This window comes from Betta splendens, chromosome 19, assembly GCF_900634795.4.
Source record: "Betta splendens chromosome 19, fBetSpl5.4, whole genome shotgun sequence".
In the NCBI taxonomy this organism is placed as follows: Eukaryota; Metazoa; Chordata; class Actinopteri; order Anabantiformes; family Osphronemidae; genus Betta; species Betta splendens.
Window position 1 is genome coordinate 5825683 of NC_040898.2, and position 20627 is coordinate 5846309.

The window sequence follows — 20627 nt, forward strand, 5'->3', positions numbered from 1 at the left end:
GGCACCATAACTCATAGTGTGTTTGCAGGACGAGGGGGGGGTGGAAGGTGGTGCTAGAGGAGGGAGGTGTGACAAAAAGTGTAACAAAACACATAGACCGAGGATGAGAAGAAGAGCTGTTAGTGGCAGTGGCAAGGAAACGATGACAACACACGTGTTTAATGCTATGCTGAGGTTTCCTTCATTCTAAGGAGGTTATGATTTATTCTGCAAAATGACACACACACTATGGATTCTTTGGGCGCTGTTGATATTCACACCCGGAGGTGAGACAATTGATTTTCATCCTTAATTGACTCAAAATGAGGATTTCGGAGTTAGTCGCCGCGTCCCGACTGGTGTTGTTTGTGCTGCAGTGTAAACCATGAGCCAGTCGGTTGCAGATGTCTATTGAGTCTTACTGTATATTGAGGAATGCTGTGATCTCATAGACCGCGTCTCCCCGGAGAACGCTCCCTGTCCAGAGGGTTCTCGGGTCCACCTGTCCAGCCTGCGGTGTTACTGGCTTTCCCGGACGACATCGTCCTTTCCTGAGGCCTGGGATTCGTGCAAAGATGTTCACGGAGGAGACCTGGCAGCTGCCAACAGCCTGGAGCTACAAAACTTCCTCCATCACTCCTTCCCAGCGTGAGTCCCATGAATAATAGTATATTCTCTACTTATATATAGATTTATATGGGCTTTTCCTGTTTAGGGAAACCACTGTGTGGGTTTGGCTTAAGACTTCAGGGGGAGGGGGGTCTGACCAGGGTGGAGGTCTGGAGACATCAGGTCATGCAGGGTGGGCTGGACCCAGTGACAGTGGTGGGGGGTGCACTGTGATGGCCTTGGGAACACTGGGGCCGGGGAGGAGAACACCGTGTGCTGGACAGTTCCACTTCCTCTGCGAAAGCCTAATAACTGGTGAGAGGCACTTGTTAGTGTCACTAATCGTTTGTTGACTGGTTTTACTGGTAAGTGTCCCGAACGGAAAGTGATCGCGGCTTCTTTCTCTTCCTGCAGGCGTTTTGCCGACTACAGACAGTTACCTCACCGGACTGGTTCTGATGAGTGGTGTGTACCCTCAGACCCAGATATTCCCCCTCCTCAGCGTTCCGGACACTGGACAGGACACAGTGGAGGTCAGGTTACATCTTCGCTGCAAGATGATAAAACAAAAGGATCCTGGAGCTCTTGTTTTTATTTTACAGGAAATAATACATAATCGTTTTTCTCCCACAGCTGCTGCTGTTTCCCGGCTTGTGGTTCAGTCATGCCGGTCAGCTGGTAGCAGTAGAACTGGTCGTCAGGCCCAGCCCGCTGGCCTCTATGGCCCGGGTCCAGATCCTCCGACCCTACTGTGACCCCAACCTCCACTTGGTGCCTCCAGGTGCAGCCCTGCTCACAGTTGCCAGTTATACTACAGTATACCACTATACTTGTACTGCTCCACTGACTCCACCTGCTCTTTGCTCCTTAGGTTGCAGCTCTCTTCTTAACCCCTTCAGCTGCTGCACAGCAGTGCCGCTGTGTAACACCACAGGAGGCTGCAGCGCGGGCCAGTACTGGTGCCCCCTGCTGGACACTTGTGTCCCTACCACCAGTCCCTGCAGCCCTTATGACACTGCGGCGGCCGTCCGGGGCTTTGAATCCCCTCCCAGGTACCTGGAGACGCCGCCCTTCTACCACATGGTGGCAGACCTGCCTCTGGAAATAGAGCCCAGCTCTGAACTGAAAACCACGAAGGTCAGTTTGTTTGCTGGTTGTGACTTTTTGCTGTAGCTGTGATGATTCTTCTCACTTCTCAGCTGTTTTTCACAGGTGCTTCTCCCAGATCGAGCCATCACGGTGTACCCGGATGACGTGGTGGCCGTGCAGCACACTCGTGCCTCCGGAGCCTTCCTTCACTGCCTAAAGAGCGAGGCCTCTGTAAATTCACCGTGGCGCCAGAGTTACCTCTCCCTCATGGGGGCAGAGCGAGGAGGCTGGTGGAGGGCAGGCCTGACATCACTGCCTCCAGCAGGCCAGTGGGTGGATGGGGTGGTGTGTGATCTGAGGATGCTGTACGTGGACAGTCTTCACAGAGGAACTGAGCAAGAAGACGCGTTTGGCCTCACCCATACAGAAGCGACCACGGCTCTGAGTCTGATGACCGTCGGTCCTTCCCTGAGTCTGAGCCCTAAATTTGGACTCAGTGTGATCCATCCCCTACCGGATGCAAAGAGACACATTCACATCCAGATCGACCTCTTAACACACATCGTGATAACGGCCTCGTCTGGGGCGGGTGCCACGAGCTCGTGGTCGGCCCCGGTGTCGCAGACCGGGGTCCCCTTTCTTCCGTCGCTCCCCCATGAGGTCACTTCCTCCTGGCCCCATGATCAGAGGCCGTTCGGCGAGGCCTGGTACTCCTCTGTGACTCTGTCGCTGGCCTCGGTGGGGGTCCAAACAATGAACATCACCGCGATGGATGCCGAGAGCTCAGAGAGTCTGAGTGTGACTGTTTGTGGATACGAGGCAGTGGCAGGGCTCAGCGTGGAGCCGCGCGGACTCACCAGGATGCTCGTGAACATTTCACAAGTGAGAATAAAAGAAAATCACCAAAACAAATGGATTTTCTGGATTTGGATGGTTTGTGACATCATCTTTTTACTTGATATCCTCTTGGCTTCGTGTTACAGGTATTCAACGCTCAGCTGGAGAAGGGCTCCTCGGCGAAGTTCCGATGGGTGACTGACGACCTAGAGAGTTCTGCACACGAGGGGGAGTCGTACAGGGCGCTGTTCCAGAAACCCGCTCAGCATCGGCTCGAGGTGAGAAGCGTCGGCGTGTTCGTGGTTGTGACCGAGCGGGTGGAGTGACCTTCGACCCCTCTGCCAGGTCTCTGCATCCAACCCGGTGAGTTCTCAGAGCCTGCAGCTGCTCCTGACGGTCGACGACGCGACTCTGCTGGCCGAGCCCGAGTTCCTGTCTGTTAGCGAGGTCGTAGCGGCCAACGCTACACACCCCTATTGCCTAAGGGTGAAAGCAGACGTCTCCGCGCCTGTCACCTTCAGGTAAAGGTGTCACGCATTGAAAAGAATACTACACATGCCTGGTTTTATAAAACCTACTGTATTCTATTATTTGGGTGTGTTTTCATGGTGTATTCGTCTAATAGATGGGATTTCGGGGACAGACGTGGCAAAATGACCACCAGCCGCCCAGCTCCAGGTCAGACCGTGTTAGGACTCATGGAGGGACAAATCAAGCAGGCGTATGTCCAGGACTCAGTGAACTACACCTATTCCACCCCAGGTAAACGACTGTAAATAAAGGTGCGACAGTGAACGTATGATTTTCTAACTTTAAGTTTGTTCTGTACAGGTGACTACACACTTCATGTTCGAGTCGTCACCGAATACGACAGCACGGAGGCGTCTGTGAAGATAAACGTCCGCCGTCGGCTCGGTCACATCCAGATTTCCGCCTCGCCTCCGGTGCCCGTGGTCGAGCAGGCCGTTCTCCTGGAAGCTTCCTCAGAGCCCTCTGCAGCTTCTGTCCTCTACACGTGGGACTTTGGCGACGGGTCCCAGCGGGTGAACCACCCAGACGGGCCCGTCTCACACGTCTATCATTCCCCAGGGACCTACACAGCACGCGTAAGCGCCTCAAACGCTGTGAGCGAAGTGGAACGGTCTATCACAGTAGAGGTGTTTGAGAGGTTAGACGGACTTCGGATCCGGTGCTCGAGCCTCACAGACAACAAATATGTGCCGACCAGAGAGGAGCTGCGATTCCTTGCTTCCATTGCCAAAGGCTCCCATGTCTCTTATCGCTGGCTTGCTGTGCAAAGCAGGGTAAACCAGCAAACCACAGGCGACAGAGAGCTTTTCCGTCTGTTGGCCAAAACCCCTGGAGAGATTTCAGTTCAGCTGGTAGCCTCAAACAAGCTAGGCGAGGCTACCACCGCTGTGTCATTAAAGGCAGTCGAGCGCGTAGCGAGTGTCCAGATTAAAACCCAGTCAAACGCTGTGGCTTTGGGGAAGCTGGTGCAGATCTCTGTGTCCGCATCCGTGGGGTCAGACCTGGAATACCTCTGGTATGTGGATTCGGACTCGTCGCCCTTGACGACTCAGGCCCCCGTTCTTTTTCACACATTCACACATTTGGGCAGTTGCCTCGTCACAGTGTCTGTTCAGAATGTCCTCAGCCAGAGTAACGCCACAGAGCGGTTCTCTGTCCAGCAGGCAGTCGAGGGGGTGGACTTCAAAATAAAAGGCATCACAGCTCCATTTTATGTCAGTTCGAGCACTGCCGTTACGCTCTGCGGGGTCTTTGCTGAGGGTAGTGATCTGCGCTGGGACTGGACACTTCTAGATCCCAGAAGCAGCGTATTTATTGCCACCAACCAGACCTTTTCCCACAGTTTCCCACATTCTGGATCGTATCAGGTGTCTTTGAACGTCTCCAACGACATCAGCTGGCAGGTGGTCTCCCACAGGGTGGTGGCACAGGACAGGGTCGAAGGCCTTCATCTGAACGTTAGCAAGCCGCTCCTGTGCGCTGAAGAGGAGGTGACGCTTGTTCCGACCATCTCCAGAGGAAGCAACGTAAGCTTCGCTGTAACAGTAAGAAACGGCGAGTGGATCCATAGTCAAAGCCGCGTCGAAGGGAAATACACAACCTCAACTCTTCCAGTAGGGAGCAACTTAATTACAGTGAGGGTTTGGAACCAGGTCAGCAGTGAAGAGCTGTCGACCGACGTTCTGGTCATGGAGCGAGTTGGCGGTTTGAGTCTAGTTAACCGCTCCGTTGCTCTAGAGGCGCTAAAGGGAGCTCATTTTAGGGCAGAGGTCCAACGTGGGGGTCCGGTCACCTACACGTGGACGTTCGGCACGGGGCCGGGGCCGGGGCCGGGGCCGGGGCCTGCGCTGCTCACGGGCCAGGAGGTGTCCTTCACTCCAGCAGAGAGCGGGTGGCTGTCTGTTAGCGTGGTAGCTAGCAACGGCGCGTGCTCGCGCGAGCTAACGGAGATCATCGCGGTTGAGCGGCCTGTGACCATGATCCAACTGCTCTGTGATGCAGAAAGAAGCTTCCTTGGACGCGCGGTCGGGTTTTCCGCCACAGTAGACGGAGGAAGTAACCTCAGGTACCACTGGGACTTTGGCGATTTCACCGAAGCCACAGTGACAGAATCCAAGTTCGTCAGTCACACTTACCACCGCCCTGGGGAGTTCAGCGTGACGGTCCGAGCTGTGAACAGCGTTAGCCACGTGTCCACGCAGCTCCACGTGACGGTGGAGGAGCTCCCGTGTTCCAGCCCTCAGGCCTCTTTGGTCCAGAGCCGGACTACGATCTTCAGGTCCAGACCAAGTTTCTTTGAAGCGAGCGTGACCGTTAACTGCTCTGCGTTCAAGCCGGCGTACCTGTGGGAGGTGTACGCGGGCTCAGACTGCGCTAACGCCTCTGGGAGCAGAACCGTTCTCAGGGGTGAAGCAGACGCAGCGTCGCCGTCGCTGTCGCTCCCGAAGAACTCTCTCCGCGTGGGACGGCACTGCCTGGTCTTTACACTTTCCCTCCGGGGAAGCCCTTTATCTGCCCAGAGCAGGGCGACCGTCACGGTGGTCCACTCCCCGCTGGTGGCGCTCATCAAGGGAGGCTCGTTCAGACTTTGGTCCAGCCTGAGCGACCTCATCCTGGACGGATCTGACTCCCAAGACCCGGACGAGGAGCCGGGGGAGGGGGAGTCGCTGCAATATCAATGGACCTGTGTCACGCCGGTAAACAACCCTCATGTGAACGCAACCGGAATTTTAACGCTCTGATGCTGACCAATAACACTCCTGTGTATTTGTAGAGCTCTACAGAGGTTCAGTTCTTTAGTCAATCAAGCACAACGATGACGGTGCTCAGCTCCCAGCTGCATGCGGGCACAGTCTACACCTTCACCCTCACCGTCCTCAAGACAGGCAGGACTCCAGCGTCAGCCAGCCAGACAGTGAGTGTGTGCATGTTAGTGGGCTGATAACGGCCATAAAGGTCGGTTGGTGAAGAAATAGTTTGAAATTAGCTTCTGGCCAAGTTTTTTGAATGGTGCTTAAAAACTATGAATAGCATATTTCACGGTTTGAGTTTGTGGCTCTTGCTTATGAAATTGTTAGTCCTCGTTAACGTCGGATGACGCGAACACCACTTGAGTCACTGTGCAGCACCTGCCTGTCTTCAGGTGTCTGTGACTCCGGCTCCCGTGCTTCCTGTGACGCTGGAGTGCGTTTCCTGCTCGGTCGTCTCCTCCTCCCACCTCTTCACTCACACCAACGCCCTCATCATGTCTGGACAGTGTGGACAGTGTGGCGACAGTGCTCAGGTCAATGTTCTTCAAAGTGCTGCGAGGCATTCTGGGTAAAATAGTTGAATGTTCATATTTTTCTCTCCATGTGTTTTCTCCCAGTACACGTGGAGAGCTGAAAGCCAGGCTGGTGGGATTCTTGACCTCGATGACATCACTACGTCTACGGGGAGGCGTTCGCCCCACTTGGTGGTGCGTTCAGGGGTCCTCCAGCCGGGACTGAGCTATACCTTCACTCTGAATGTGTCCCAGCTGGGCAGAGGACGGTGGGGCGTCGCCAGCCTCTCTGTCCTCCCTAACAGCCCGCCACGCGGGGGCCTGTGTGATCTGAGCCCAGAGTCAAATATACGTCTGCTGGAGACGGTGGTGACGTACAACTGCTCAGGTAACGCCGTGGCATCAGATGATCAGACGCTGTTCAGTTCAGCAGCAGCAGAAGCTCCTTGGGCCTCACTAACATCTGTTTTCTGTCGGCAGGGTGGCAAGATGATGAAAGCGAGGCCTCTCAGCTGATATATAGCCTACAGGTGGCGCCGTGCCACCCCATTAGTAATGAATGTCCCATGCTCCTTTTATACAGGTAAGGATGAACCTCAGCTGATAACCGATTGTAGAGGCGGTGGCCGCCTCAGTACCAGTGCCTCTGTTTTCCCAGGGGCATCCGCTCAGCCTTCAGCAGCGTGCTTCCAATGGGGACTCAAAGGCAGGGCAGCGCCGGCTCAGTCGTCACTGCTGTGCTGCTGGTTGAAGATCATCTGGGGGCAAAGGTCACGGCTCTGAGCAAAACGCTGAGCATGGAGAACCCCGCGTGGAGCCAAGGTGCCACTGACTGGCTTAAAAGCAGGAGCCAGAAGGAACTGCGGGCTTTGGTGCAACGTGGCGACCCTCAGGAGATCGTCTCTTATTCCACGGTGCTCACGGCTCAGCTCAACAAGGTAGAGCCGCTACCGGACCAAGCCCGGCCCACGTAGCCTCTCATTACTAGCCTTTGTCCATGCGTCCACAGATGCAGGCTACGCTAAACGGCGCGGAGCTGATGGACAGGAGGACGATCAGGGAAACCGTGACCCGGGCCCTGACCTCTCTTCCCCTGTCCTCCATGCTGGATGTTGACCAGATCAGTTCAGCGTTGGCTCAGTCCACTGTAAGTTGTCACCCCCGACTGCTAGCTGAAGCGCGGAGTGCCTCAAACTCCGAGGGCTGATGCTCCCTTTTCCCGTTTTCATCCCCAGAACGTCCCCGCTGAGTTGGTGTGTGAAAACTGCCACAAGCAGCTCCTGAGAGCTGTGGGGGAGATGATCGGTTTGATGGAGGACCAGCTGATCCCCGGCGCTTCGGCGGCGGTTCGCACCGGAGGAAACATCCTCAACATTTTAGGTGCTGCTAATTGCACTTCTCTGCTTTTGAACAGAAGCTTAATGGGTAAATGCTGCGCTTTGTGCCTGCAGGTAGCACTCTGGCAGCGTCCGGCCTCCACTCATCGGTCGCCCTGTCAGCACTGAGTCACACTGGCGCCTTAATGCGCTCTCTGATGAGGTCACAGTTTGCTGGCGTGGCCCCACTTTTGCTTTCCAACCCTTACATCACTACGCTCGGTTTCCGTGGCGATCCCTCCGACCTCCTGTGCACCGGCCACTTGAACCAACCCAGACGGTGGCAGAACTCACCGGCTGACGCATCCAATAGTTCTCAGTGTCTGTTTTCTATTCCCGACTCTCTAACCGCCCACCTGAGGAGCCAGAGGACGGAGGTGGTGCAGGTGCTGGTTGCCGCGGACGGAGCAGCGGGTTCCGGCCCTTCGCCCGCTGCAGCCGGTCCTCCGATCTCCACCGGCGTGGTCGCCATGGAGATCACCACTCCGCAAGGCCGGCCCGTGCACATTAGAGACCTGCAGCCTGAGCAGGCCATACGGGTGGCCCTGCACAACAGGGGCGGCGCTGGGAGCGGGACGTGCCTCGCGGTGACATTAGCCACCGAGCAGCTGAACTTCACCGTCACGGCTCCAGACGAGCTGGGTGAAAACGCCGGCCTGTACCTGTCCTTCAGCTTCAGCCGGGCTCCAGGTGCAGCAGGTCATTTCTCTCCTTATATACTGCGTATTCTACGAAATACATGCTTCAAATCATAAACACGCTGCATCCTCTATCATTTTAATGCTGCTTTAATTATTGACTGTGACTTTGACGTTAGCTACGCTTGACGTTTTCAGACGTGTAAAGCCATGCGTTGTGTGATAAAAGTGAGCTTATTAATTATTCTTACTGTATTTGCAACTTGTGCATGACTTATTAAGTCGAGTTGTATCCAAGCGGCTCTGCGTGTCTTTTAGGATGCACTCGAGTGACGCTGGGACGTGTCAAGGTGGAAGTGAGCTCCTCGGGGCCAGAGGCTAATGCATCCCATAATTCCCTAGTGAGAGAGTGGGATTTCACTCTCTCGGCCCAGAGCCTCTCCGCAGAGAGGACTGTCTTCCTTTCCCCACTGTGAGTCACAGCTCCTCACTATAACGCACTATTCTGTCTCTTTGCTTGATTTGATGCAAAAGAAAATGTTTTTTTTTTTTTTTACTTTCATCTCATCAGTTTGAACGAGACCGACGAGCGTCTCTCTGTGAACGTGGCCACGTTGTCGGGTGGAGGCGAATCCGTGCGTTTGTCCCTGTGCGCGTTCAGCTCCGTGTGTCGGTACTACAACCCGCAGGAGGCGCGATGGAGCAGCGAGGGTTTGCGGCCGCTAGAGGGCAGCACGCTCCACACGGTTCACTGCCTCACGCAGCACCTCACCATGTTTGGGGCCAGTCTGTTCCTCCATCCTGGAGCTGTTGTTCTTCTGCAGCCGGTGCGGTCAATTTACTTCACTAGCAATTCACTTTAAATCGATTTTACAACTTTATTTCTCCATCAGTCTCAGGATTCTTCTCTCTCCATCTTCTCGCCCTCCCTCTCTGCAGTCTGCCGGTCCTGTGCAGAGCGTGGTACCAGGGATCGTGTGCGCCGTCCTGGTTCTGATTCACCTGGTGGCGGGCCTCATCGCTCATAAACTGGACCACTTGGACGACCTGAGGCAGAGCCGGGTCCCCCTATGTGGCCGCCCGGGGCTGTACCACTACAGAGTCCTGGTCAAGACCGGCTGGAGGCGCGGAGCAGGTCGGCCGGCGATGATGTAGCGAACGCGAATGTGAACGTGAATGAATGCAAGTGAATTCGCAGCGCCGTAAAGCAGAAATAATGGGAACCCTCCGCGCTGTGGTGCGACCCACCAGGCACCTCCGCACATGTTGGCATCGGCCTGTATGGCGTGAACAAGAGCGGCTCTCGCCATCTGCAGAGGGACGGAGCCTTCCAGCGGGGCGGCCTGGACCAGTTTCAACTGGAGACGGACGAAAACCTGGGAGAAGTCTGGAAAATTCGGATCTGGCACGACAATACAGGTGAGTATAGTCATTCTACATATATTTTGACCCTTTAGTCAGTTTTCAGACTATGTGTTTGAATGCAGGCCTGGACCCCTCCTGGTACCTGGAGCACGTGGTGGTGTGGGACGCTCAGACGGACCGCCTCTACTTCTTCCTCCTGAACGACTGGCTCTCTGTGGAGAGCGAGGGGAACGGCGCCGTGGAGAGGGAGGTCCTGGCCTCATGTGAGCCCCTCCGCTCCTCATCGCGGCGGCCGCCGTCGGTAACTCATCAGTAGTGACTCAGATGCCTTCTGCTCAGGTCCCGAGGAGCTTTGTGAGTTCCGCAGGGTCCTCGCCTCCCAGCTGCGGTTCGGGATGATGGAGCGCCACGCGTGGCTGTCGCTGTGGGCGCGTCCTGCACACAGCTGCGTCACCAGGGGTCAGCGGGTCGTGTGCAGCGCCGTTACCCTGCACCTCTACCTGGCACTGGGGGCTCTTTGGTACGGGGCCGTGGGCACCGAGGGCCACAGGTAGGAGATGACGTCACAGCTGCAGCCACTCTTTTGTTTTATTGTAGCGTTTATCAAAAGATGTCCCGGAGGCTGTTGTACTGTAGATTCTGTCACGGCATTCATTTGCGTCTCTGTCGCCCAAGCGGGCCGGTGTCGGCTCGCCTGCTGCTCAACGCGGAGACGGTTGCCGTGGGGATGACGCTGGCGTTGCTGGCGTTCCCTCTCCAGTGCTTGCTCGGTTTCCGGCTCAGAAAATCTCCCAGCAAGGTACTGCGGCGCCTGGCATTACATAAGATGTGGACCGGTTTAATGTGAGAGTACGTGTTGTAATAGAGGCGTGACGTGTTGCTGATTGGAGGTCAGTGGAGTGATTTCTGCTAATGATATATGAGTGGGATCTCAGCATGCACTGATACAGGCTCATGTAACCAATGTGTGTTCTGTATGGACTGTATTTGTGTGCGTAACCTAGGTAACCGTGGACATGCTGGCTTCTCCCTCGCCCGACTGTCACTCCGTGGAGATGGACATCTACCTCGGCCAATCAGGGCTCTCCAGCCCGTCCTTCGTATCTCTGCCAGACACCTCTACATCCGTGAGCGTGACCGGCTGCAGACACGTTATACAGTATCATCAGCGTCATCATCTTCACCCTTCTTGCTATTGTCTCCAGCTCCTGGAGAGCAAAGGGATCGACTCCAGCCTCCTGGACTTCTGGGCTACTTCCGGCCTGGCTCCCCAGACACAGGCAGCGCGTGACGGTGAGGAAGCAGACGCCTGGTCGTGCGACAGCTTCTTCGATCTGCCACTGAGCTCAGGCCACAGCGAGGCCTCAGCTCCACCCGCTGTGGGTGCTCTACGGCCCTTAAGGAGGAAAAAGGCTCTGCTGGAGCTGGGCCCCGTCGCCCCCTCCTCCTCCAGATATCAATTTTTAAAAGGCAGTTCAGACTTTAATAAGTCCCCTGATGCTCCAGGACAGGAGGTCCTCACCGTGACAGCAAACCAGGCCCAAGGTCACAAGCACAGTCTGGCAACGTTTCTGACTCTGTCTGGTGAGATGATGTGAACAGTCGCTGTGTTTAGGTGTGAATGGCCTGTTTCTTTGTTTGATTGATGGATTGCTCGTCCTCGGTGCCAGAGGAGGACCTGCTCACGTCTATAGTCGCGGCATCAGAGGACCCCGCGGCGTCGACCCCGGGCAGCTCGGACAGCGGCTGGGACTCGCCCGCGGCCCCGTCCTCGCTCTCCCCCGCGTACGCGTCCTCCGGACTCACTCGGATTCGCAGCGTCGCGTCACTCCGCCTCCCCTCGCCTCACCCGCCCTCCCTCCCTCTCCCCTGCAGCTGGAGCTCGTCCTGCAGCAGCTGGTCGGACCGCTCCCTGCGCTCCTCGCTCCGCCGCTGCCCCTCCGCGCTGTCCGTGGACTCGGTGGCCAGCACCTTCCTGCCGAGCCCCTCTCCCGACTCTGCGCGCTCCTCGTTCTCCACGCGCATAGGTGCGAGCCCTCCGGTGGCCCAGCCGTCCCAATGCGTCTGCCCGAAGCACTGACTTGTGTTTTCTCGTCCACAGGCGTGGCTCGGGGTCCGCCCGGCCGCTCGCTGCCCCCCTGGGCTCTGTGTGCGGCCCCTCCTCTGCTCGCCGTCCTCCTGGGAACCTCCCTGGCCGTGATCGGGCTCTACGGCAGCTTCCTCCCCAGACCCGCGGTCCTCATGTGGCTGGTGTCGGCCCTGTGCGCCTTCCTCGCCTCTGCCGTGCTGCTGGAGCCCCTCAAGGTGTGCGCGGGGGCCTTGATCTGCGCCGCGGTGTGGCGGCCCGTGGATCCGGAGGTGGAGGAGCAGCTGGCTCGCGACGCGGCGGCGGTGAGGGCGCTCGGGGAGCGCTGCAGGAAGGTGCGGCCGCCGGGCGGCTTCGGGCTGCTGCAGGCCAAAGAGGAGGCCCGCAAGGTCCAAGCGCTGAGGTCCCTCATGAGGGTAGGAGCCAAACCGGGCTTTACAGCTTTTAGCTCCCAGACTCAGCCGGTGCCTTTAAACGCTCCCCATTTGCAGCGCTGCGTGGGCCAGCTGTTCTTTGTGATGCTGGTGCTGATGGTGAACTACCAGGACAGCGTGGGGCAGAGCCAGGGCAGGCGGCTGCAGTCCTGGGTCAGACGCGGCCTTCATGCGGCGCCCCCTGGAGGCAATAACCTCACGTCACTCAGAGAGTAAGGAGCCACCGAGCGGACGTCTGCTTTAAATGCAGTGGTTAGTAACGATGACATCACCGTAGCTGTGTTCTGCCTCTCCTCTCAGCTGGTCGGACGCGGAGCGGTGGCTCGGCGGCGCCCTGGTCCGACACCTCCACCAGAACCCGTCCCTGCGCCTCGTCGGGTCGGCCCGGCTGCGGCACGGCGAGGGCGGCCTCGTCCTGGGGAACAGCAGCGAGGCGACGCGGCGGCTCCTCGCCGGGCTGCGCGTGGCCCGGTGGAGCAGGAAGATGTAGGCGACGACCCCGGCGCTGCGTTTCAGGCGCCAGTGATGAGTAAATCGGTGCCTTTTTGACTGTGCTTTCGTCTCTTTCAGGTTTAAAACGCTTTCTGTCGACTTCACACAGCACCACAGACAGTCTGGCCTACTGGTGTGTGTTTCTCTACAGTTAGCATGGAACGAGGCACAGACACTCACTCCCTCCCTCTCTATCTATCCACTCCTCATCCCTCCATCCGCCTCAGGACTGGACCTACAGGGGGCGCTCATGGTAACAATTCACTAAATCCTTTGTAACAAAAATACGTGTATTCAATTCTAAACAGCTCTTTTAATGTTTTATTGCAGGTTCTTCTCCTGGTAGCTGCTCTGCTCATCTTCTTCGCAGAGATGTGGTCTCTGGCTACTGAGCGCGCTCAGTACCTGCGTCAGTGCAAACACTGGCTCCAGCTGCTCCTGGCGCTGTTGTCACTGGCAACAGCTGTTCTGCATCTGTCCTTCCTGTCGCTCGCCGCTTCGTGCGTTTCCGAGGTAGAAAACGACACCGGTTTTAACCCAGACTAAGACGAATACTCTCTCCAAACATCGAGTGAGATCATTGTCCGACTCTTCAGCTTCAGTCCCGGCCAGACGGCTTCATCAGCTTCCACAGCGCGGCCCTTCGGGTGCAGAGGTCTTCTCAGTGCGCTGCCGTCCTCCTGACTCTGCTGCTTCTAAAGGTAAAGCTCCACTCTGGTTCCTCATCACGCAGCGCTGGTTTCCATCCGTCGGGTCTAAAGCAGCCACAACACTTTTCATACGCTGGGAGACAAACACAACAAAGCACAACAAGCATAAATCAGTCAATAAATCATATTTACTGTAACATTTCCTCATTATAAGGATTTACTATGAACCATCAACAGTACATCACTTAGTCTCCTATTTTCAATGTATGCATCATTACACAGCAGTTAGACAGTAGGATTTGGCTAAAACTTTAACATGACGATACCACATGTTGGTCTTAAATGGGTGCGATTGCTCAGCTTCAAGGTCTTTCCAGATCCAGTCCTTAACCAGTGTCCAGTGACCATCCCCTGGTCCGGTTTCTGTGCCGTCCATCGTGACGTTCCATTGATAGGATTCCCTCATAGAAAACAAAGAAGATGAACACAATAACTGCGCAGATCACTGCCATGAGCTTAATGGCTGAATCCTGTGGCGACAGAACACCTCTGAAATTAACCTCTGGAATTATTGGAATTGCCTCTGGAAATTGTGTTTTTACTCTTTGTATGTGCTGCGCATTTGCAGACTGCTAGGGTTCGTGGTAGCAGTACGACTTCTAGAAGTGCTGTGGACAATGCTGCATGTTCTACTGACTTGACACTTCTCCTGTAGAAGTGCTCATACCTGAGTGTTGAGAAAGCATACTGGCTCTCTGTGTAAACTGTTGGTTTCGTCGCATCTAGGATGGATTTCTTCCTGTCTGTTGTTAATAGCCTTCCTTCAGGTTTCAAGTCATGTCCTAAAAATGTTACTTGTTGTTTTGCTCTTGGTAACTTTGACAATGGGCCCTTGTTCCCTGTTCTGTGAAGGTTTTCAAATAGAGCAAATAGAGCTGCATATACCAGAACATGACTGTGTTGAGGCATATCAAAATCTGCTAAACAGTTGTTTATCTTTTGTGAGAAGATTGTTGGGCTATCACAAACCCCCTGTTGTGATAAGTGTGTTTTTCCTTCTGATAGGTGAAACCAAACCATTCCTGTGAGTCTTCCACTATTGGGATGGAGAAAAAAGCATTACTAGGATCAGCTAGTCCCACAATTGTTCATCTGGTTGTAACTGGTTTAACTGGTGTGTGAGTGAGGAATGCAAGTGTCGACTGTTGTCATAGCTCTCACCCCCTCATTTGTTCCAAAAAGGCCAAATGCTGCTGTTACCTTCTTTTTCTTTCCTTTAATAATTTCTTGTACATTTCTTGTAATTCGTGGTCTGCTGAACTCCATCAGTTTGGTGATTTACATTGTGTTTTCTGATAAAGTCAGATAGTTGGGGGAGGGAGCCAGCCATCAAAGCTTGTTTTACTGTAATTGTTGTTGGTAGGGAGTTGCCTGCAGTCAAGCTTGTTCTCGATTCTCGTTTTGCTTATTCTGAATATGTCTCTTCCTCTTTTCCGCCTGCTCTCTACATTTCATAGCTATTAATACTGTAACTGCGTTCGTTTACATGTATTTCTCATCGCCTTCCAGGGCAGGCTGTTATTTTTTCTCATTATTGAACTTCATCCTTAATTCACCACACTGTGTACTTCAACAGACTACTGGATTGTGTTAACACCGTTGGGTTTCCTCCAGTGCTGCCGCTTGTACGTCAATTGGTGACTTTCACACTTACAATCACACACTTTCACTCCAACAACCGGTTTTCCTTTCCACTGGATTTATCAGGTCCCAGTCGATCTACTGTTCTCTCCGGACCTATTAAGTCTCAGACAACAAACTATTTCTGGTTTTATTAGGCCCCAGACAACCTTCTCTAAATGTGTCCCAGACACAAGAACAGGTTTTCCATTAACAGTGAGTCCGGTGGGCTTTTGGCAAGTCACAAGACTTGGCCTCACCCGATCTCAGCCAACTCTAACTGTCCTTAATGTGCATCCCAGACTGCGATGCGTGTCCTAGAATACGCTTTTACTCTTTTACTTGCTGTGTTGCTCGTCTCTGGGATCTTGTCATCGACGCCGATGGAGGGAAGACCCAGTAATGTTGGGTCTAAAGTAGCCACAACACTTTTCATACGCTGAGAGACGAGGACAACAAAGCACAACAAGCTACAACTTCGTTTTACTTGCAAGGGGAGCCCTGAGGTCTTAGCGTCGTAAGGGCTTCACCCAGGAACAACTTCAACTCGGTCTCCGGCGAGCTCTGCTTGGTGCAAGCTTTTTCTGGCTTTTCCAGCTTACTCAATATAAGTCAGCAGCCCCAACCACTCCCTGTTTCTGTCTGTGTGCAGTATGCAACTCCAGCAAAGCATAACATGTTCCTGTTTCTCACAGGATTCAAACATTGAACCCATATATGCTTCATAATGACAATAAGTAACAAACAATAAATCACCTTGTGAGTGACGTAACATCATAATAACAAAATCATAAATCAGTCAGTAAATCATCTTTACTCTAACACCATACTTGCTGTTCTACTACTTATCCACGCGTTTCCTCCCCAGGCGCTGCGGACCTTGCGCTTCGTGCGGCGGTGGGCGGCGATGGGCCGGGTGCTGCGCGGAGCCTGGAGGGAGCTGTGGGCCTTCGCCGTGCTCCTGCTGCTGCTGCTGCTGCTGCTGCTCTGCGTTCACCTTGGCGATGCGGTACGCGCAGCGGAAGCTCCACCCAACGTCATCCTAATCCAAAACGCGGGGAACGTGTTCAGTACAGCCTTTGTCTTGGTTGCAGCTTCTCCCCCGTTCGCTGGGAGGCTTCCCGTCTGCACGCGAGGCCTGGGTGTCGGCGCTGTCGGCGCTGCGAGGCCGAGGCGCTCTCCGAAGAATGTGCAGAGCGCACCCGGCCGTGGGTCCAGTCTATGGGCTGCTGCTGATACGCGGGGCGTTCTGGCTCCTGGCCAGACTCTGTGGAGCTGTTCTCATTCGCACATACAGGTCCGTCATATGTATCCTCAGTTTAGCTTTGTGCACCACATGTACAGTACTGTACAGGTGTGTGAGTCAGCGGTTCTTTATTGATGCTGTGTCCCAAAGGGAAGAGCGGGCGGAGTTGTACCATCCAGCAGTTGAACCCCAGGACTATGAGATGGTGGAGTTCTTCATCAAGAGACTCAAGCTGTGGCTGGGTCTCACCAAAGCTAGAGAGGTGGGAAGTACAACGCTGATTCTGAGGGTTCCCCTCGGTTGTTTCATGCTGCTTCCTCCTCTGTTTTGCAGTTTCGACACAGAGTGACCTTCGAGGGCATGGATGCGCCTCCTTCCAGGTCCTCCCAGGATTCCCGTCTCTCCACGGCCTCATCCACTCTCCCCTTCTCCCGCTCCCCGTCCTTCTATTCTTCGGCTTCGTCCCCTTCCTCTCTGTCCTCAGTCCTCTCCACGGCGTCCGGAGACTCGTCAGCATCGGAGGCGGCCTCCGGCGTCCTGTCGCACGGCGACCGCCTGCTGCCCTGCGTCAACGCCGTCCTCTCTCAGTTCGACCGGGTGATCCAGATATCAGAGGAGGTCCACAACCTGGAAATGAAGCTGGATGAGGCCGAGACCAGGAGAAGGAGGAGACGGATTGTTGATGAGGGGAAATCTGCTGAAAGCTTCAGAGAGGAAAAAAATGTGAAGGAAGGGGAAGATGAAGGAAGGGTTCCAGCAGAAGTCAGACGCAGGAAGACGGGGGTCTTCTATCCCCGGCAACGTGTCTCCCTCCCATCATGCTTCCCCTTCAATACGTCCACACTGCCCTCGAACCGCATCTACCTCCAGACTCAGAACTCACACTCTGACTTCGATTCAGTCCTGCCTCAGGTGTTTAGCAGCAAACACAGCTTTGAAGCCAACCCCATAGCTGGAAGCCGGAGTTCATGTCCCACAGCCTCACCGGACTATGGACCGTTCCCCAGGAGGAGAGCGTGGCATTCTGGGATCTCTCATTCCGCCGATGCAGCGCAGAGAGCCTGTCTCCTGCACGGAGGAGCTGTCCCGTGTTTACAGCTGACAGATATCAGACCCAGGAGTGAGGAGGGGATAAAAAGGCGAGTCAGCGATGGAGTTCCTGTGAAGAGGAAGGCTTGGATCTCTGAGGGACCAGACACACAGGACTAACCACTAGCTTACACCCTGGGAGTGTGAAGGCTGAACAAAATGTCTTCCTCTGAAACCTTTCCAAAAAAAAAACACGATTGAAATTATACATTTCATGACAAATTCGTAGTACTTTGTTAAAGACTTGTTAGAGACTGTTTGACTAAAAATGTATTATTAGTTGTAGTTTTTTAACTCATCTACTCTGTATTGACACAACTATTGTTTACAATAGTGCAATTGTACCCCACAGGTGAATAAAGACACGTGGGCTGGATGCGGGTGCGTTTTCCATTCCTTCATGCGTTTCTGTAGAGCAGCATTGTTTGTACTGTACTCGTACCGTTTGCCTTAAGCGATAAGGCGGCCCATGGTCATTTTATTGTTCCGATCCACGGCAGCCTAGCGCAGGAGAAACACTGCGAAGTGCTTGGACCACATTGCTATCGCCGGGACGCCTAAGGTGACTGACTGTAGTGTTTGTCTTTGATAGCGCATTCAGGTTTTTATGATCGGCGGGTGACTTCACTCCGATAAAACACAATGGGTCCACTGACTATTTAAAAGCAAAAATACACATCAAATCGAGGAGTAATTGTTTAGGATTATGCAGAAATGCAAAGTATCACTCGCAGCCCATAGTTTTAATGTATTACTACTGTATGTTGCAACTTATTAACATAAATGACCTCACAATGCACATTATTATGACTTCACCTCACACTATGACCTCAGTAATAAACGTCCTAGAATTACTACAATTCTGACATCCTCCACTTGAAACCCGAGATATTTTAACCAAGTTGCTCTATTCTGTTGCTGTGACCATTGAGTGTAAGTTAAGGTCAACCTGCCTTTAATCATACTGTATAATTGACATTGACTTGAGGTCAGCGGTTACTTTATCATAACTTATCGTGAGTTATTTGCGGCGGAACGTGTGCGCGTGTCGCCTTATCGTTACGCAATGATAACGTGGGCGCTCGGCTGCGTATAAGAGGACGGGCGCTCCTCCGTGGGCGCTCAGGTCGTAGAGTCCACAGGTGAGTGTGGGATCATAGAGGTATCACGTTGGCCATTTGCTGACCCGTTTGTCATTTGTCTCCTGTGTGTCTTTCAGAGTTTAAACCGTCGCCGTCACAATGAAGTGGGCCTTTGCCTTGTGTGCCATGGTGGCACTGTCCGAGTGCCTCGTCCAGTAAGTCCGCTTCATTTAAAAGGAAGTACATTCTATGTGAGCGGTCGAAAGAATTGAACCCGTTCGCTCTGGTGTGTCAGGGTGCCTCTGAACAAGGTTAAGACCGCCAGGGAGAGACTGGAGGAGCAGGGCCTCTGGGAAGAGTATCGCCTCAAGTATCCCTACAACCCCATGTCCAAGTTTGACTCGCGCTTCGCTGTGGCCGGCGAGCCCATGACCAACGACGCCGACGTGAGTAGCAGCATGGACGGAGAACCCACAAACCCCTCGGCTGTCACTAAACCCTCTGTCTCGTCTTCACGCGCAGATGTCCTACTACGGCGTCATCTCCATTGGGACTCCTCCACAGTCCTTTAGGGTCATCTTTGACACGGGCTCCTCTAACCTGTGGGTGCCGTCTATCTACTGCAACAGCGCAGCCTGCAGTACGTACAGTATCAGGACATACCCACAAAGGGTGGCCGAACATTTTATTAATAAACGTCTGTGTCCTCCCAGACAACCACAACAAGTTTAACCCCAGCACCAGCAGCACCTTCAGAAACAACGGCAACTCCCTCGACATCCACTACGGCACCGGCAGCATGACTGGTTTTCTGGCATACGACACAGTGACGGTGAGAAATAAAACCATGTTAGACTGGGAAACAAGTCGCAATCCTCATCACCGCTACGTCTAACAGAGTCCTCGCTCTTTTGGTCAATCAGGTGGGTGGGCTCCCTGTGACAAACCAGATCTTTGGCTTGAGTGAGACCGAAGCCCCCTTCATGCAGTACATGCAGGCTGACGGGATCCTGGGCCTGGCCTACCCGGCCCTTTCTGCCTCTGGTGCCACGCCCGTGTTTGACAACATGATGCAGGAGAACCTCGTCAACCAGGACCTGTTCTCCGTGTACCTGAGCCCGTAAGGACAGCAGCTTGTGGACCCCCAAGCGCTACTGGAGCTATCAGGATCGTTCTAGTGAGGGTGCCTTTTCTTTCGTCTCTAGTAACTCTGAGCAGGGCAGTGTGGTGACATTTGGTGGCGTGGATCCCAACCACTACTCTGGTGCCATTACCTGGGTTCCCCTCTCCAGAGACCTCTACTGGCAGATCACAGTGGACAGGTAACATCCACTTCCCATTGAAAACGTCGTCAAACTGAAACCACAAAGACCCTTTAATGCCAGGAACTTGCTCCCTTCAGCGTGACCGTCAACGGACAGGTGGTGGCGTGCAGCGGTGGCTGCCAGGCCATTGTGGACACTGGCACGTCTCTGATCGTTGGACCTCAGAGCAGCATCAGCAACATCAACACCCAAGTGGGGGCTACTAGCCAAAACGGAGATGTAAGTGCTAGAGAGGAGGCTGATGAGGCTTCTTGTTGGGTATCATCCATCATTGTGAGCTTCCTTGTCTTCCTCACAGTTTGTTGTGAACTGTAACAACATCGGCCAAATGCCGGACGTGACGTTCAACATTCACGGACAGCAGTTCACCCTCCCGGCTTCTGCCTACGTCCGTCAGGTAAATGTTTGTACACCCGCTGGCCACTATATGTGTCTTACATGTAGCTGACTGTATTTTACTGTAGCTCCGGTTCATACAACTCTCTTGTTCCCACACAGTCTCAGTACTATGGCTGCCGCACTGGCTTCGGCGGCGGCGGCGACAGCCTGTGGATCCTGGGTGACGTCTTCATTAGGCAGTACTATTCCATCTTCAACCGAGCCCAGAACATGGTGGGTCTGGCCCGGTCTAGATAATCGACCTGTAGTGGAGTCATTAAGCAACTTTACCAAAGTACAATTCATGGTTTTCAGATCTATTGTACTAATGAGTAATGACTGAGACTGAAGTGCTCACTACTTATTGATGGAATTGCCTCAAGTTCAATAAAAAGTACAACATTGTAAAAAGGGTAAAACTGCTTTGTTTAATCATAAACGATTGTAGTGTTTTACTGACAGTCAGTATTTTGTTTATT

At 53.9% G+C, this 20627-nt stretch overlaps 2 protein-coding genes and 1 long non-coding RNA gene across 3 annotated transcripts; 2 read left to right on the forward strand and 1 right to left on the reverse strand.

Moving 5' to 3' along the window:
* The first annotated feature begins 48 nt into the window (after positions 1 to 48).
* pkd1b (polycystic kidney disease 1b) lies at positions 49 to 17739 on the forward strand. Its single transcript, XM_041068367.2, has 39 exons — positions 49 to 266; positions 432 to 627; positions 695 to 903; positions 1003 to 1121; positions 1222 to 1369; positions 1460 to 1725; positions 1801 to 2559; positions 2661 to 2792; positions 2860 to 3035; positions 3140 to 3276; positions 3346 to 5741; positions 5819 to 5959; positions 6188 to 6328; positions 6413 to 6695; positions 6788 to 6890; positions 6966 to 7245; positions 7317 to 7454; positions 7543 to 7687; positions 7759 to 8373; positions 8640 to 8793; positions 8893 to 9148; positions 9261 to 9456; positions 9573 to 9740; positions 9809 to 9949; positions 10026 to 10236; positions 10362 to 10485; positions 10691 to 11270; positions 11357 to 11471; positions 11562 to 11713; positions 11788 to 12188; positions 12264 to 12418; positions 12507 to 12692; positions 12777 to 12951; positions 13029 to 13211; positions 13295 to 13399; positions 15897 to 16037; positions 16123 to 16325; positions 16425 to 16536; positions 16608 to 17739. The coding sequence occupies exons 1-39, from the start codon at positions 215 to 217 to the stop codon at positions 17481 to 17483; spliced, it is 11070 nt and encodes a 3689-aa protein (XP_040924301.1). The 5' UTR covers positions 49 to 214; the 3' UTR covers positions 17484 to 17739.
* On the reverse strand, positions 12992 to 15909 carry LOC129603370 (uncharacterized). The gene is made up of 2 exons (XR_008693156.1): positions 13675 to 15909; positions 12992 to 13481 (listed from the first exon to the last, which is right to left on the reverse strand). It is a non-coding gene; the product is annotated as an uncharacterized LOC129603370 (long non-coding RNA).
* Positions 17740 to 18501: 762 nt separating the features above from the next.
* On the forward strand, positions 18502 to 20559 carry LOC114845438 (pepsin A-like). Its single transcript, XM_029133439.3, has 9 exons — positions 18502 to 18660; positions 18741 to 18891; positions 18968 to 19085; positions 19159 to 19277; positions 19369 to 19565; positions 19651 to 19767; positions 19848 to 19989; positions 20069 to 20167; positions 20269 to 20559. The coding sequence occupies exons 1-9, from the start codon at positions 18605 to 18607 to the stop codon at positions 20404 to 20406; spliced, it is 1137 nt and encodes a 378-aa protein (XP_028989272.1). The 5' UTR covers positions 18502 to 18604; the 3' UTR covers positions 20407 to 20559.
* Positions 20560 to 20627: the final 68 nt, after the last annotated feature.

Coding starts and splice junctions, on each gene's coding strand:
- pkd1b (XM_041068367.2), top strand. CDS start 215: ATGACACACACACTATGGATTCTTTGGGCGCTGTTGATATTCACACCC. Junction 3,277..3,345: donor CTACACCTATTCCACCCCAG/GTAAACGACTGT, acceptor TGTTCTGTACAG/GTGACTACACACTTCATGTT. Junction 5,960..6,187: donor CAGCGTCAGCCAGCCAGACA/GTGAGTGTGTGC, acceptor GCCTGTCTTCAG/GTGTCTGTGACTCCGGCTCC.
- LOC114845438 (XM_029133439.3), top strand. CDS start 18,605: ATGAAGTGGGCCTTTGCCTTGTGTGCCATGGTGGCACTGTCCGAGTGC. Junction 19,086..19,158: donor CTGCAACAGCGCAGCCTGCA/GTACGTACAGTA, acceptor GTGTCCTCCCAG/ACAACCACAACAAGTTTAAC. Junction 19,768..19,847: donor TGGCAGATCACAGTGGACAG/GTAACATCCACT, acceptor TGCTCCCTTCAG/CGTGACCGTCAACGGACAGG.